General features: G+C 31.5%; 2 protein-coding genes across 11 annotated transcripts in view; one reads left to right on the top strand and one right to left on the bottom strand.

Moving 5' to 3' along the window:
- Nucleotides 1-17,388, top strand: part of LOC139521056 (transient receptor potential cation channel subfamily M member 3-like) — a 119,395-nt gene extending 102,007 nt beyond the window's left edge. For all 10 annotated transcript variants that reach the window (XM_071314298.1, XM_071314293.1, XM_071314295.1 and 7 more), the window contains 6 exons: nt 8,580-8,828; nt 9,627-9,801; nt 12,194-12,320; nt 12,701-12,891; nt 13,623-13,755; nt 14,773-17,388. In XM_071314298.1, coding sequence (XP_071170399.1) covers nt 8,580-8,828; nt 9,627-9,801; nt 12,194-12,320; nt 12,701-12,891; nt 13,623-13,755; nt 14,773-16,174 — 2,277 coding nt within the window. In that variant the 3' untranslated portion in view covers nt 16,175-17,388. The remainder of the gene's footprint in view (nt 1-8,579; nt 8,829-9,626; nt 9,802-12,193; nt 12,321-12,700; nt 12,892-13,622; nt 13,756-14,772) is intronic.
- Nucleotides 1,707-6,389, bottom strand: LOC139521057 (probable G-protein coupled receptor 139). The gene has a single exon (XM_071314302.1). The coding sequence runs from the start codon at nt 5,240-5,242 to the stop codon at nt 3,998-4,000; it is 1,245 nt and encodes a 414-aa protein (XP_071170403.1). The 5' UTR covers nt 5,243-6,389; the 3' UTR covers nt 1,707-3,997.
- Nucleotides 17,389-18,479: the final 1,091 nt, after the last annotated feature.

The raw sequence follows: 18,479 nt of genomic DNA, 5'->3' as shown, positions 1-18,479 counted from the left end.
CATGATGAGTTACAGATCAAGTTTAAAGTTCTTTCTACTTTGCTAATTTTTGTAAAAACTAAGGCTTTCCAACTTTGAAAATTGTTGTTAATCACAATTATACAGACTTTTTTACTATACGCATCCAGATTTTGAGCTGATTTGTTTGTGTTCACATGTGTTATTGAAATTGCAGATTTTTCACCTTTTTGAGACGAGGCCATTCGTGTCACTTTGACACATCTATTTTTTTTTTAACTTTTTATAAATTTTAGATTTTGAGTTTTCAAGTTTTGGTGGGGTTTTTTTTCATGAAAAAAGTGGGATTTTCCTGTTTTTGGACAATAACTCAAAAATACTTTCACCAATTTGCAAGAAACTTTGTTGAATTGTTTATATCTATTGAAGTAAGCTCCCTTTTGATTTTTACAAATTTTTGATTTTATGTTTTGGAGTTATGTGATATTATTTGTAAAAAAGGGGGGATTTTCAAGTTTTCAGACAATAACTCAAAAATGCTTTCATCAGTTTTCATCAAACTTTGGGGAATTTTATATAGCTATTGACGTAAGCTCCCTTTTTGATTTTTATAAATTTTAGATTTTATGTTTCAGACAATGCCTTGAGCTGCATCATTACGCTTTGGTGAATGGTTTATATCTATTAATATCATTACCTTTAGTTTTTCATGAATTTCTGATTTGATATTTAGAAGTAAGAACTTTATTCTTTAAAAAAGTGTTGGGTGTATCATGTGTTCATGGCGCAGCTGTTTATTGTGATATGGTCACTTCATACAGTGCTTTTTCTTGTATTTTTCATGGCATGAGAAGAAAATAAAGGTTTGTTGTAAGAAGTAAAATGAATCATTACATACACTTATAGGGGTATGTCAATCCTTTCTCTAGTTCCCTTTCACTATGAAAGATGGTTCTTCCAGGAAAAATATTTTTGTTTATAACATCCTGAGAGGATAGTCAATCATTTATACTCCTGTGAGTTATTAGACATGAATCTGTAAGCAGAGCAGAATCATCCTACTCGATAAAACAGCTAGTTTATGATGTACAAGCAGGAAGAAGTAGATATTATTGGAAATCATTGCCAACCCATAATTGTGCTTGATTAAGAAACCTTTCATGAATTGTCAGTTTTTTGATAATCCAAGGAAGCAAAAGGATTACCATAAGCTGTTGTTTATGTGTATAGTTTATAACTAGGACAGAAAAGATAGTTTTTTTTTCTTTTTAAAATATTCTTACAGCTTTAGAAAGTTTTTCTTCTACCACCAGATAATGACTCATTTTGTATATTTTTTTGGCTGAACTACAAAATGAAGCATTTACATGCATACTATTTTTAGCTCACCTAGCATGTTAGTCTTATTATAATAAAACAAAATAGCCTCTGGTCTTTGTTAGTCTTGTATGTTCTTTAATTTCAATTCATGTATATGTTTTAAAGTTTAGTGTGACATCCATTTTCATTGAACTAGTACACATTTTGTTAAGGGGTCAGCTGAAGCCCTCTTCTGGGTGCCGGATTTTCTTGCTGTGTGTAATACTCATTGGTGGCCTTTGGCTGTTTTCTACCCTTTGTTTGGGTTGTTGTCTCTTTGACACATTTCCCCATTTCCATTCTCAATTTTAAATATTAAATGTTTTATGTATTTGGCTGTCTTTGGGAATTTGTACTTAGAGAACAATTGCACTTTTGGAATAAATCCATGGTTAACATCTGAGATTATTTCTGTAGTCCCAATATCCTGTATTATTAATTTATTTGTGTTTTATGTCAATAGTGAAATTAAAATTTTAAATGCGACTTTTAATATTTCAAGATCTAATTCAATAGAATAATCTTTGAAACTATTATCATTAAAACATTTGTACTTGTTATTTATTGACTGGTATTGATCAAAGAGCTGATGATGACACCATTTATTTATTTGATTTAAATATCTGTCCATTTAAAGTTTGTATATGAATGTTAAGTATTTTTTTTACCATCAGAATGCCAACAAATCAATGATTTTAAAATGCTGTAAAGTGATAAATGTATAGAAAATATTTTAAAGTTGAAATTCTATATTTAATGCTTTGATTTGGATAAATAAATATCAGGAGAAAGGTCCATTAAAATGGTTGTTTGTTGTATGTAGATATATTTAATGTTTATGGGAACCTTTCAAACACAAGTACCTGTATCTTTTTCAATTATCCCTTTGTCCTACTTTTGTTTCCACATTTTCAACCTTATTACTGGACAGAATTTGGTGAAACTTTCACAGAATCTTGCTCACATGATTTATGTATGCATTTCTTATTTCTTATTTATTTCTTCATCTGAATAATTTTTGGGGTTAAATTTGGGATGACATGGACTTCACTATATCTACATACTATACTTTGTGTACACATGTGTATCCCCTTCTTCTTAACATTATTAATGTAACCTGCTCAGAATCTTTACTGCAATCTATAGTCCTGAAGACGCCACGCTTGTTGACGAAACATGTAGACCACATTGAATTTTTACCATGCAATAATTGATGGGTGTTATTGTCTTTATTGTCGTTTATTTTACTCATCTAGTGAAGATAACTGTGAATATCTTGCTGTATCCACCCGCTATTACCCAAATATAGGATTGCTACTGAAGGTTCACCATATATAAATTCATGTAAACTAAAGTGTCAACACAAACATTCAACAAAATATATTTTCTTGTAACCTTAATACTTGTATATTGTTGTTTTTTCCCTATTGTTGGGTGCTGTCTCATTAATGTACCAGTATCCTTAAATTAAATATTTAAAAAATAATTGTAGATTATTTTCGGAATATTCACTCTTGTTTTCAATACATTGCGTTTAACAGAGCTTATGTTTTGTATGTCAAAAGAAAGTTTATTGCGTGCAGATAAGAGTAAAATAAATTCTGGTTTTTTTTTCTGTAAGGACATAATAGTAAACCATTATTGTAGCTGAGGCAGTGAAGTAGTAGATAAACAATATATAAAAGTGCCTATTATTCTTGTCGTTACCCAATCAATAATGGCGTAATAGACTACTTTACAGCTTGGATGTTATAAAGTGTCCTTTATGTTGTTATAGTGTGAGTGGGATAAGGAACGTGATTCTAAATCCTTTTTTCAGGAAAATTATGTTTGCTTTGAATCATGTGTACGTCATTATGGCATCAAAGATTTCTGTTTGTATCGCACTGTGCAACAACTGCATTGTTACATTAAACCAATTAGCATTAGGAAATCTCTCAATATATAATTGATTGAAATAACACCACTTCCTTCAAATACATTGCCATGGTTCAAGTTTTATCAATTTTTGACCAAGTTACTAAACAGTGGGAAAATATGTTAGTTTGGTTTTCAAGGGTCACTCTAATTTGGTTTCCTTTGATTGTAATGGTATTATACACTGTATGTTATGAAAAATATAGTCCTGTGAATTTTCCCGATTTTTTCTGCTGAATTTTATTTTAAGGTACAGAAATTTGTTATATCAGATTCATGATGTGGCATTTAATAGTTGAATATAGTACTTTATATTGTCAGGTGTTTGTCTCATTGGCATATAGTGGTGTTCCAAATATCTTATTTTATTCATGAAAAATAACAATTAGTTATGGAAGCTTGCTTGTCATGTTTTGGATTTTTTGTCAGATTTTCGGAGTCCTCTAGTTTTATCCTTTTGAATGCCTTGAAAAAATATGCCATATGGACAACAGTGCAAGATCATTAATGAGATATCAGGAAATTCTGAATACAGATGAATATATCAGATATCAGAATGCAAACTCTTATTATTGCAATACTAACCAGTTCAAACTGTTTGCATTAATAAAATCCTTGCAATAATTTCTGAATTAACAGTATATTGATAACTAGAATTATCTAGTATTTATATGTATGAAAATTGAAATCATAAGTAGAATGTCAGTCAATTCATAAGAATATAAGCATTTTATTCTTTAAATATATGAAACAAAATCCAGCCCTAGTTTTCTAAATCAAACATTGAGATTTCTATAACAGGAACTGACACTAATGGAATTGAGCTGTAACCATCTTGTCCGGTTGAGTTACTGCCACTAGATTTAAATGTTAGTCTAGCCTTTGGTGGTTTTCTCCTGCGACACAGTTGGCATAAAAACTTCTTGAACTGGATACGAAACTTTTCTCCAGAGAGGCAGTACAGAAAAAAGTTAACTGCATGATTAATATACATAAGTTGATAACATATAACTCTCCACATAAGCGTGTCTGCCATGTCCTCGTATGTTTTTGGTTTTGAAGCAAACAGCCCATATAACGGCCGTGGTGTAGTTGTAATAATCCAGGCAAATGATATGAAAATTAAAGTAATAGCTAACTTCCTGTGTGTGTTTCGGATCTGACAGTCATCTTTGGTCATGGTATTTGGTATATGTTTTGTCTTCATCAAGCAAATTATTATCAGAATATTAAATATAAGAAGTGTCAAACATGGTAAAAAAGAATAGAGAATTAGATTTATCCATGGGAATATTCGGCACACAAAGTTTTCGTATGCGTAAGCAGCACACATGAAATTAGAACCATCTAGTGATTGTTTTGTTGGAAACAACTGAGCTGTCCAAAATATATGAATATTTACAAGTATGAAAATCATGGCTGTCATAAATGTGATGAATCTAGCTCTGGACAAGTTACACATGGAGTTGGCCTTCAGAGGAAACCAAACTGCTAAGAACCTTTCAATAGTTACTGCCACTATCAACCAGGCTGAAAACTGGATACTAAAATGTACCAGGAACATAGTGAGCTTACAGCTGAAGGCATTAATGTGGCTAAGCTCAAAACCAGATACTGTCCTTAGCCAAGTCTTAAAGGCACTGACAAACAGTACTAAAGTATCTGCAATGGCCAGCATCGCTAAGTAAAAAAACGTTGGAGTCTGTCTCATCTCCCTACGTAACATTACGATAAAGCTGAATATATTTCCGACAGTTCCCGTAAAAATAATCAAAGGCATCACCCATTTGATAAGATACATTGCTGTATTATAACTATCAAATGTTTCAAGTATTTCAGCCAGACTTGGTCCCTTTGTTATGTTTCTAGATGACATTGTGATGCCAGGGTCTCTAAGCAGCTTTATGTTTTCAGCTATGATAAAGTGAGAACTATTGGGTGATGGATAAACTGTAGTCATCTTGATAGGGGTCTTTACCGTCTTTATTTCATGGTTTCTTGTTGACATTCATGTATATATTCAATGTAGATTGTTTCCTTCATTTCTGAAATAGAACTATTAATATAATGGATGTTGTTCAGCATAGATTCTTATTGGGAGGAGTGCTGGGGTGTATTTACAATATTATACCATCATTTAATGGTTAAATGCCATAGTTATTTTTGTCAGCTGTGTTTTTATTATGATTTTTATTCTAATCGATCAGTCTTTTTGAAAAGAACAACATGTCTATTGAAACAAAACAAAAGCTGGTATTGATTTTTCACTTCCGGTCTAAAAGTGAAAAATTTCTGCTGCATCATATAGAATATCACATTTCTCTATCTGTCAGAGATGGATTTTTTTAGAAACTGTTTGGCCATTAGTTTGTTACAGCATTTGTTAATTAAGAATTTGGCAATAAAAGTTTGATTCCTGTGAATGTCCACGAAAAATCTAAATCAATTATAGAATTTCTCCAACCTTAAAAAACAAACTTTGTATAACAAATAGTTGTCTTCCTCGAAGTGAACTGTCAACTGGCTTATGTAAGACTTTTTAGAGAAATGAGAACATGCATTTCATTGGTTTGATCTAAGTGTAAGACTTTTTTTAAACTTCCCAGGACAACAAAAAAATGAAGATATGACAAAAGACAATTATTCACAAGGTTCCTAGCTGAGAACCAGCACATGTATGACCCTCTATACATCTTGTTCATCATTGAGGTCTCTCATAATACAGCCACGACAAGCAACTTGTATAGGATTGGATATCACAAGCAGGCCTTTTTTATGAAAATTGTCTTGGATTTGAATTATAAGACAAGGCAAGCTTTTCTTTGATTTTAGTTTAGAAAGTTTGTTCATGTTTTAATCCAATCTTTGTTAGAATTGTAAGAAAAGCAGTTAGATGTTTGTAAACAATAATTTGCATTGTTCCCTTAATGTTGTTAAAGATGTGTAGTTTTGTTCCTTCGAATTTGAGTTGTCGAATTAGCAATTTTGCAATATTGGTAATAATGAGAGAGCAATATAAAATTACTTGTCTACAGTTATGGACTGAACAATTGACATGTGGCTTATTAATCTTATCTATCATGTCTATGTACAGATAATAATCAGTTTTTCATTAAAAATGTAAGCCCTTTGTATTAACCCATTACAAGACCTAACCCCACCTAGAAAAAAAGAATAAATGAAAAAAAAAAAAAAAAATATATAAAAAAAAAAAGTTTCAATGATTTTTTTTTTTTATTGTCTTGTATTGAACATATTTTAGTAAATAATTGAATGGTCATTTAAAATATTAAAATATAGTAATCTGACAGTTTCGAGAAAATCTATGCATATTAAGATAGACTTATTAAATAACTCCTTACCTGTTTTATAATATACAAGTTGTTCCCCTTTTCATATTGCAAGTTAGTTCATTCTAAGTGCATCAACATTCAACATTGATTTCACATTTAGCAATTAGCAATTAAACTGTCTAGTAACTCTAGTTGCTTACTTTAATTTCCAATAAAAGTTGTTGTTTTTCACAAGCGAACTGGAAAAATCGGAAGATGTTTCATTTATTTTTCTAGAACAGGTTGTATACAAGTTGATTAACTAAAGATAACTATACAGAATGATGATTTAAGCTATTGGTTCCATATATATAAATCTGTTAAGAGCCACATGGATTTTATAATCAATTGCTGTGAAATGGTTTGATGACATTTGTTTGTTTTATTAATGGAGGAATTAGCTGTGTCCATTTCTATAGCGTGTTTGGGATTGGCTTTGTTTTAAATGTTTTTATTAATTGATTAATTATTAATCTTTAGAGGGACAATTCTTTTGAATGAATTTCTCCCCCTAGACTATCTCAATATTTACTGTTAACACCTTCATGGTTTGTTTTGTCAGGAAAAATTCTTTATGCATTTGTTCTATGGTAATGAGCTATTATATGAAAGTACTCTAACAATTGGAATTCTTGATTAATTAGTTAACTTTTATAAACACTGCATTGAGACTGACAAAAGCAACTTTTTATGCCCCACCTACGATAGTAGAGAGGCATTATGTTTTCTGGTCTGCATCCGTTCGTCCGTCTGTTCGTCCGTCTGTTCGTCCGTCTGTTTTTTCGTCCGTCCGTCTGTCCTGCTTCAGGTTAAAGTTTTTGGTCAAGGTAGTTTTTGAAGAGGCTGAATACCAATCAACTTGAAACTTAGAACACATGTTCCTTATGATATGATCTTTCTAATTTTATAGCCAAATTACACTTTTGACCCCAATTTCATGGTCCACTGAACATAGAAAATGAAAGTGCAAGTTTCAGGTTAAAGTTTTTGATCAAGGTAGATTTTGATGAAGTTGAAGTCCAATCAACTTGAAACTTACATGTTCCCTATGGTATGATCTTTTTGATTTTAATGCCAAATTAGATTTTTTACCCAATTTCACGGTCCATTGAACATGGAAAATGATAGTGCGAGTGGGGCATCTGTGTACTTTGGACACATTCCTGTGAATAATAAATCATGGTACCCTTGTAATATATACCTATGTATTTGACTCTGACATTCCTAAGTTGAAGATGTGGATTCCTGTTTATACACCTGTCTCAGTCAGAAAGATGCCCCTAAACATATTACCAGCCTGACTCTTCACAATACATGTACATAGGCTACTATAAATGAGTCAGATGTTTTTAGCTCAAATGCAACTTCTGATTTCATATTTTCATACTAAAAATAACCTGCAAATTTTCTTCCTTTAAAAATTGAAACCTCATCACTGTTTATAATCCTCCATAGTCAAGCAGAAAGTATTGTAAAAAGCAAAATCACAAAAATACTGAACTCTGAGGAAATTCAATTGTGAAGTCCCTAATATATAGTTAGATATTTTGATGTTTGTCAAACTATCTTGAATTGACACAATGTTTTAATGCAATTACAGAATGCAATTTTCTTCTCTTTTTATGCCCCACTTGTGGGCATTATATTTTTGGTCTGTGCATATCTGTCTGTCCATCTGGTTGACTTCAGGTTAAAGTTTTCGGTCAAGGTAGTTCTTGATGAAGTTGAAGTCCAATCAACTTGAAACTTAGTAGACATGTTACCTATGATATGATGTGAACATGGAAAATGATAGTGCCTGTGGGGCATCCATGTACTATGGACACATTCTTGTTTTATAAGGGAAGACCCAAGTCTTGCACATTCACATTTATATTTGAGGTTTTTTTTCAAGTCATTAAAGTTAATTGCTAACAAAAAATGAGTTGGTTTACAGTAACACAAAACTAAATTTTACTTTACATGACAATCATTGATTGAACAAGAATTTAAACTTATAATTTTATTTTCCAGGTTATAGCGGCTGAACCGGCAAGGTTTTTGATGAAACTGAAAGTACACTACAGCCAGTTATGGAATGTATGGGATAGCATAGCCATTTGGTTCTTTATGATTGGCGTAGGGTTACGATTCCATCCTTACACCCTTCAATCCTCCAGGGTTGTCTATACAGTTAACATCGTATTGTGGATAATGAGAATCTTAGAAATTCTGTCAGTCAACAAGTACTTAGGACCTTATCTTAAAATTATCAGCAAACTTGTGAGTAAAATTAAAAATTAGTACCTTAATAACATATTGCCTGTCTACAAGTTATATGCATTTTCCTGAATAGCTATAACAAGACAATTAGAGAAATGATTTCTCCAGCCTCTGAACGATATAGATAACAATGGGAAGAAAGTTAGCATTCATATAATGTTATGAAATGATCTGAAAGATTTAGATAACATGGAGACTTTATACATTGAAATGATAAATAATTTATAAGCTGCATTGAATAGAGATCAACCGTATGCATGTATAATACTGATTGATTTCAAATTTTCAAATTTCAAATACAAAATAGTAGATGAATTTTCAACTGTTTTATGTAGGGGTCTTATAACAACTGTTCCGTAGAGATTTGTTCAACCCAAATTAGGTTAACCGATGTATAGATATTCATTAGGTGGATTTCTATCTGAAGCAGCTGGTATATTACATCTATATTTGTAATAACCTATTCTAGTTATTGAAAGATTATTTTTACTATTTATTGTTTTGATCAAATTAACCAGGAAACTTGAGAGACTATTTGTTGATATATAGCTGTCTTCAAAATCTGATATCCTCTTTAATATTTAAAAAAAAATTGTCAGTTTGTTGGTTAACATGTAAAACCAGCACTTATCTACAGTACATGTAAACCAACACCAAACGTGCTCTTTTTCATTTCTAATCTCAATTTTATGTGTATGCCCATGTTGTTCTTACTGCATTATAAACTGTTTATTTCTTAAAAATATTTCTGTTTATTAAAGAGAGAGAAGTTTTATAAAAAGTTCATTTATTTTTCAGCTGAGAGACATGTCATATTTCATCATCATTGTGACACTAGTTCTGATGAGTTTCGGTATAGTACGACAAGCCATACATTTCCAGAACGAGGAATGGCGCTGGCATCTTGTTAGAAATGTATTCTTCTATCCTTATTGGATGATATACGGAGAATTGTTTGCTGATGAAATTGACAGTTAGTATTGCATTATAAAAAGCTGCTTAGTATTCACATTTCAAAACAACTGCATTAATATCTTTCATGTTCTTGAATTCCAATTTTCATGGACATTTGATTTCATGGTTTTGCCCAAGTTTGGCTTTGCATACAAGTCTATAGAATATTTGTACCATGTTGCAACATTTAAATTAGTGTTTTATCTACACCTACCCAATCCCTTTCTTGTCAAGTGACATGTTTTTGTGGGTCACTACCTGGGAATTTAAGGGTCCAATAGAGATTTTTCAATACCTGTCTGGGGCATAACAAACCAGCGATGTCATCAAATGCTAATTATCTCTATTTGTACACCAGAAAGGTTGAAGGAAGCCTATGAATCTTGACATGCAATTGTGTTTCCAGATTTATGGAATTTGCAAATATTAATTATACTATAAAAATCATTTTAAAAATTTGAGCCTCTTTATTACATATCTGTTAAAGAGATATAAATCCCTGAACTTTTTTAAACTGTTATCATTAGGAGTCGAAATACAAAGATTTCTTATGGAAAAAAATTTGGACCACAAGAAAACTTGGATTTTTCCGAAATTTTGAGTGAACAGAGTTCGTAACAACAAGAATTAACTGTATATAATGAAGTTCAAATGGAAACATTAATTAAAATTTTGAATAACTTTTAGGAAATATTTCACAATTGTGAATATTTGTAAGAAATTGGTATATGTTAAAAAATATATATAAAAAATAAATAAATATGTCTGTTCGTTAATATGTTTTTCTTATCCCAGGCATAGATTACCTTAGCCGTATTTGGCACAACTTTTTGGAATTTTGGATCCCCAATGCTCTTCAACTTTGTACTTGTTTGGCTTTATAAATATTTTGATATGAGTGTCACTGATGAGTCTTATGTAGACGAAAAGCGCGTCTGGCGTGTTAAATTATAATCCTGGTACCTTTGATAAATATATTATGACCTGAAATTTACTTCCTGAATGCTGCAGTTTCATATTCAGAGGTTGACAGGTATCAAATATTTTTGTTTTTATCACAAGTAATGATGAATGTAGTTTTAAGTGCAGTGCTTATAATCATTTTGTTCCTCAAAGGGCATATCATTTCTGTGCTTTAAAGAAATCCTGAAGGAGTTGTTAAAGTGAAAACAATCGTGACAGATTTACATAATCAATGATGTTTGTCATGAAATTCATATTGTCCTGGAACATCAATAAGAATAAGAGTAGGATGTTAGAGTATATAAGTTGATGAATTATCAAACAGCTATGAATATAATTTATCTTTAATCCATAAATAGCAACTTCAACTTCTTCATGTTTAGTTATATATACCAAATGTTGGCTGAAAGCGTTTAAGAAAAATGTCATTTGCATGATTTAGTTTCAGTTTGATGCTTGTTTCTACTATTAGGTCAAAAGTACTTCCACATTTATAAAAACATATGTATTTTGCAACTTCACACACTTCGTTTACTCTTTAAGAATATTAAATTGAGTTTATACTTTATATGAACTCCCCTTGGTGATGACTGAACTAAAAACATTGAGAATGATTAGAGAACTCTCATTATCATGATTACAGCCTGAGAATGATTAGAGTACTCTCATTATCATGATTACAGCCTGAGAATTAGAGTACTCTCATTATCATAATTACAGCCTGAGAATGATTAGAGTACTCTCATTATCATGATTACAGCCTGAGAATGATTAGAGTACTCTCATTATCATGATTACAGCCTGAGAATGATTAGAGTACTCTCATTATCATGATTACAGCCTTGGGATATGTATCATTTGATTATAAACCTGTTAGTTCTGTAAGTCATCTTGATGCCCAATCAAATATTGTATACCATATAGCAACAATGCTCGGTTATATGGTCACAAAGTTATGTTTAATGGTCAATGTCATTGGTACTAAAATTAGACTCAGATTTGTACAGACAAAAGGTTTTCTGAACGTTTGTATGTAACGACCACTGCTCACTATGTGCTTTTTAAAGACACTTAAACTATGGGGTCACCAAAGGTTCTCAACACCTTAATAAAGTAATTCGAAAAATTAATCAGAAATAACCCGATGTGTGATTTATACCAATTATAAAAATCAAAACATAAAGGTTATTCCTGATTAATTTTTTCGAATTATTTTATAATTAAAGGCGTTTAGAAACCTTTGGTGACCCCACAGTTTAAATGTCTACGTAGGTACGTCGTTAACAGTGGTTGTTACAGACAAACGTTCACGTAAATTGTCCAGTCAATGGATGAGTTTAATGTGTCAATCAATGACCACAGCCACACTGTTTTGAATTTCATTCTAAAGAGAACTATAATGATAGTTGTATTCTGTTTTTATGTAACATTACCTTTGTCTGTTTCAGCATGTTACGACCCTGATCGGCATCCTGATGGGTGTTCCTATGCCTCTTGGGTTTCTCCATTATTGATGACACCTTATCTGCTGGTAGCCAACATATTATTGGTTAACCTTCTCATTGCCAGGTTTAAGTGAGTATTATAAGATTACACAAAAAAACTCTATAAAGTTTGAAATATTTTTGTGTATTGAAAATTTTAATGAATTCAAAACTGCAACAAAACATTAATTAAAATTCTGTTTAGCTGATAATTCCTGGAACCAGTATATATACATGGTTAACAATACAGTCATTTTATGCTTTATATTTAAGGTATTATTTGTGATTATATCACTTTCTTTTAAACAGTGCAACTTTTATTAATTCTTTCTTTTTTACAGTGCAACTTTTATTCATTCTTTCTTATTTTACAGTGCAACTTTTATTAATTCTTTCTTATTTTACAGTGCAACTTTTATTCATTCTTTCTTTTTTACGGTGCAACTTTTATTCATTCTTTCTTTTTTACAGTGCAACTTTTATTCGGAACAATGCTCATTCAGAGGCTATATGGAAATTCCAAAGATATCAGCTGATCTTAAACTATGAACTTCGACCCATACTACCTCCCCCATTGATTATGTTTAGTCACATTTTCCTGTCTTTGAAGTTTATAGTGAGACGATGCAAAGGAAAGAGAGACTTATTTGACAATGGACTGAGTAAGTGAAATCATTGTGGTTAATACATTTCAAATTAAAGCTTTAGAACATGCTACAGGTAAAGGTTTCCACACTTACAAATCTTTAAAAAAAATATTTCTTGATAAAATCATTTTTATGCTTATATAAATATGCAATCCTTCCTCATGTCTTTTATACACAAACATTGATATACTTGTAAATAGATATAGGAAGATGTGGTGTGAGTGCCAATGAGACAACTCTCCATCCAAATAATAATTTTAAAAAACCAAACCATTATAGGTCAAGGTACGGCCTTCAACAATGCATTTATGAGAACTTATTTAATATGTCATTTTTGAAATCAGTTTAATATGCCTTTATGAAAACCAACTGGATATACCTTTTTGATATTTTGATTCATGTGGAATTGTTGAATTGTTTAGTTTACGGAGGGCAAGTATGCATCTGAGAAAATAGAATATGTATTGAGCTTTTTCAGAGTCATACACAGCAAACTTATAAATTGTGGCACTATCCAGCTCTTTTCTTGTCATTTAACTACATTAAATGGTCTTTTGGGCTGTAAAATTGCCTTAAATTTTGAGATTCTGATACACAGATTTGAACGTAGATAGGCTGTTCTAATCTGCTTTGGTTCCCCCCCCCCCCCCCTCTCAAAAAAAAAGATCTTAAGTTTATCACAGAATACTTTAAACAGCTTCCTCCCAAGATATGTCATGGATAGTAAAGTTATGAATTTATTTCAGAGTTGTTCTTGTCTCCTGAGGATACAGAGAAGTTACATGACTTTGAAGAAGAAAGCGTGGAGGACTTCTTCAGAGATAAAGAACAAAAGTTTCAATCATCCTCTGATGAAAGAATAAGAGTCATCAATGAAAGGTATGCAATGTTTATTTGAAAAGGATGTTTTTAATGTCTGATTTAAAAAAAAAATGAAACAATGCCATTGAGAAAATGAACAGCCTAATTTATAATAAAAAAATTACAAAAACAAATATGACAGATATGAACCAACAACAACCACTAAACTACAACTCCTGGCTTGGGACAGGCATAAACAGAATATTGCAGGGTTAAACATATTGGTGTAACAACACAACTCAAGAACAAACTATAAAAATCAGTTGAAAAAAGTCCAACTCATCAGATTAATACAAATAGAAATACATCCTACAAAAACACAGAAAGGGTATATATATCCATCCCCAATCCCTAACAACAAAAAAGACACTAAGTACAGATCAGTTTGATATGAGAATAATCTCATCATGTGAGAAATAGATAGATGTAACAGGCCACAATCATAAGAGAATCATCATTTTAAAGTCATTTGACTGTTGTCTAGACTTAAACAATGCCATATAGTTATGATGACATTGTTTATGTTCATATTGGGGGTAAAATTTGTCAAATATTCCACTGCTGTTTGAAATATATCTGACTGACATCTCTGTGTAGTTATCCTATCAGAAAACTGAACACATTTGTTATTCGTAATATTATCCTATCAGAAAACTGAACACATTTGTTATTCGTAATATTATCCTATCAGAAAACTGAACACTTTTGTTATTCGTAATATTATCCTATCAGAAAACTGAACACATTTGTTATTCGTAATATTATCCTATCAGAAAACTGAACACTTTTGTTATTCGTAATATTATCCTATCAGAAAACTGAACACATTTGTTATTCGTAATATTATCCTATCAGAAAACTGAACACTTTTGTTATTCGTAATATTATCCTATCAGAAAACTGAACACATTTGTTATTCGTAATATTATCCTATCAGAAAACTGAACACATTTGTTATTCGTAATATTATTCAATATAGCTAATTAATATAGACAAAATTATTTATATTCATGGCAATATTTATTTGCGTTACAGGGTTGAGGGTATGGCAATGAGAATGGATGATTTTACACAGAAAGAGAATACAATCAAGTTATCTCTACAGACTGTCGATTATAGATTAAGTAAACTAGAAGATCTATGTATCCACACTTCAGAGATGACACAACAAATTAGGAACTATATAGCAAGGAGCTCAAGAAATGTTAGTATGTCAAGTTCAGGAAGTCATTGTCGTTTAGAGAGTGAAGATGAAACGCCACTTGCACCTGGTGAATTCACATTTTATCAAGATTTAACTGTAAAAGCCGATACTGGACAGGGTAGTGACAGATCTTTAAGTGTGACAGAAGCAGTTCGTAGTTTACCTTCACCTCTACTAGTGCACTCAAGGAGACCAGTGAAAGATGACTTCCTTCGTAAATATACAGACTATACAGTACAATCTTCTCAAGTCTCACCAAGACATTCTACTGAAAGACAGTGGAGCCAAAAAGTGAGGAGAAGTTCCATTCCAATAATCAGTCTAACATCAGAAACCCATTCACCTCTTCATCTACGTAGACATGTACCAGACACTCTCACTGTCAATGTAGAGAAAGCTAATGTGTATAGTCCTCAAGGATCACCGTCACAAACTCCTGATTTACTGATGCAACAGAAGGTTACACCTCCAACAGCTGAAGTTGCAGTTAGCCAAGACTCTGAGGTGGACACAAATGTCAATGCATCATTGTACTCTACGGCACATCTCAGTTCTAGTATGGTAATGACTACATCCAACCAATCAGATGTGCCACGTGTGGAGGTGGAACACACAGAAGTTCCGGTAGCGCAGATTCCACATTATGAAGAAAAGGAGCAGATTCATCCACCAACTTCTCCCGAAAAATTATTTGTACATTCATCTTCAATATTTACATATCCAACATCAGGTTCTTACACCACTTCAACATCGGTAGTACCTATTCTTACCTCGTTTCATACAGCAGAATATACAACGATTACTGATGAAATAGATACATCTTGTATGATTGACCGTAGCCCGCCCGGTAGCCCTACGTCTGGTGGGGCTTTCTTTCCAGATGGATTTTTTGATCCAGATAAACAGCATCATCAGAAGTACAACAAAGAAGCAAGAGAAAAAGAATTCAAGAAACTGAAAAATGCTGAAGAAACTGAACATCGTAAGATGGAGAAAGTCATTCGAAATCGGCTCCGTCAAATTTCTTTGGATGAGACAGATAGCATTAGTGACATTGCCAAGTTAGTAGTGACAGAACTAAACATGACTGAAGAAGAACATAACGGTCATTTCGAAGAAGATAATGAGGAATTGCATAGCTCTACTGAGAGTGTTGTCGAAAGGGTTGTCGATAAACTACAAAAACCAGTAGATATAACAATCGGTGATTCCTCCTCAGATATAGAATCTTAGAGAATATAGGGTGCTAATTTGTGACAGATATGTTAATTAATTAATGTTGTATTAGACAGTCATATGGTAATATAACAATTATTTGTTTTGTATAAAATGTAAATGAATATGTTTAACATTCAAGGGATATTTTGGTTTTGTTTAGTTATTTTGTTTAAACTACATTTTATGTATCAGCATTACAATGTAAGATACATTACTGCATAAGAAATTTTTCTTTTGTTATCATGCAATAATCATTTTTTTACCAATTTCCATTGCTTTGGTTTGGTTTAAACTTTCAGTAAAGAGGGATAGAAAGGTACGATTAAGTATAGGTCAGATTGTTTGATATCAGAGCTACGTATATTTATATTGAATTTGAAAATAAAGGGGCAGTTATCATAAAAATCTATTGTTTTTTATTCCAAAATATTGTGAGAATTATTTTTTTTATTACAATGTATTGAAATATTATGAAATTAACAATAACCAAATGCACATTCCAGCCATACACAAAGCCCTTACTTTGTTGTCATGGTACGGTAGGAAATATTACCTATGTTTTGCTGGTTTTTTTCCCTTTTACATAAAAAGTCTTGTTTTCAATATCAACTAATTCCAAAATGGTAGGATATTTTTGTTGAGATATTAGTACATCAAACATTATTTAATTGCAATACATAAGCTTGGTCATTCTGTTCATAAGTTTGTTGAACAATCATGACCACAAATCAGGATTTCATAGTCAGAAGTTTAGTTTCCCCCAGTACTAAGAGCTTGTCCTCAATGCAAGAAAGTCTTGCCTCGTTTTAGTATTTAATTAGCCTGTTGTGTTCATTTTTCTTTACATTGGTTTTGCTGATGCTGTTTTATCTGAATCTCATTGCCCAAGAAGTTAAATAATTTTTTTTTTTTATTTTGTGCCAAAAATCGAGAATCTCAATGTATTATGCATGTTATTAAAGGCATAATATTTCAGTTTTTCTTCAGGAAAGCAGTTGAAACTAACAAGGCTTGGTTTTCTGTATCCATTATAAAATGATTTATACCCATCCTACCATTTCCTATGGTAATAGATCATACTTTAATATAGGGCTATTAAGTAGTGCTTCACATAAAGTTCTTAAACCAGTTACAAGAAAAATAGAATATTGTGTTGTCTATTATTGTTGTTACAATTTATTTCTGGGTAAGTCATTACAATTTGTTGCATTAAAATTTGTTTTCCTGAACATGCATGAAATATTTTATTCTAAGTTATGAGTTTTTTTTACAAGTTAGTTTTACAATGCCCTTCATGCACCTAAAAAAATCATGTGATTTGCATTTTATTAAGATGCTAGCCAGTAATTTTGAATGTCAGGTAATTCTGTTCATTAAAACCAAAAACAAAAAATTTCTTGGCCTAGGGATATTTCTAAAAAAGTTAGAAGTAGAGGTGGTTGATTTATTTGAAACTGAATGCTTTATGAACAATCTGAATGCTTTATGAACAATCTGATTGCTTTATGAACAATCTGAATGCTTTATGAACAATCTGAATGCTTTATGAACAATCTGAATGCTTTATGAACAATCTGAATGCTTTATGAACAATCTGAATGCTTTATGAACAATCTGAATGCTTTATGAACAATCTGAATGCTTTATGAACAATCTGAATGCTTTATGAATAATCTGAATGCTTCATGAACTAATTGAATACTTTGTGAACAAACTAAATGGTTTGTGAATAACTAAATGGTTTGTGAACGAACTGAATGCTTTGTGAACAATCTGAATGCTTTATGAACTAATTGAATGCTTTGTGAACAAACTAAATGGTTTGTGAACAAACTGAATGCTTTGTGAACAACCAGAATGCTGAATGAACAAAGTAAAAAAAATTAAATACGTCCTTGACAAGCATGGAACAAATAATCAATTATGTGAGTCTCTGTTCCTGTCTCACTGTAATACCGTAAAATGTGTATTTATATATAGAGTGATTATAGACATGAGTTTAATGTTGGAGTATTAAAGTGTATCATAATACTTAAAGAGGATGTCAAATGTATTTTGATTTATCTTTTTGTGATGTCATTGTAACATTTTTGACTGGATGACAGCACATTTTAAGCTCAAAGTGCTTTCATGCTTTGTACCAAATGGGCTTAGAGCAGTTCTTTAACACCCAAATTTATCAACAGGAAGATGAAGTATTGGAATTGAAAAAGAAGGAGTTGAATCAATAGAAAGAGTCAAAGTGTGAGTTATAATTTTGAAGTAAAATTAAATTTAAAAGGAAACAGTTTCTATGAGATTTCATATATATTGTAGTACG

Source organism: Mytilus edulis, chromosome 4 (assembly GCF_963676685.1).
Source record: "Mytilus edulis chromosome 4, xbMytEdul2.2, whole genome shotgun sequence".
NCBI classification, from domain to species: domain Eukaryota; kingdom Metazoa; phylum Mollusca; class Bivalvia; order Mytilida; family Mytilidae; genus Mytilus; species Mytilus edulis.
This window is presented reverse-complemented; position numbering and strand designations above follow the sequence as displayed.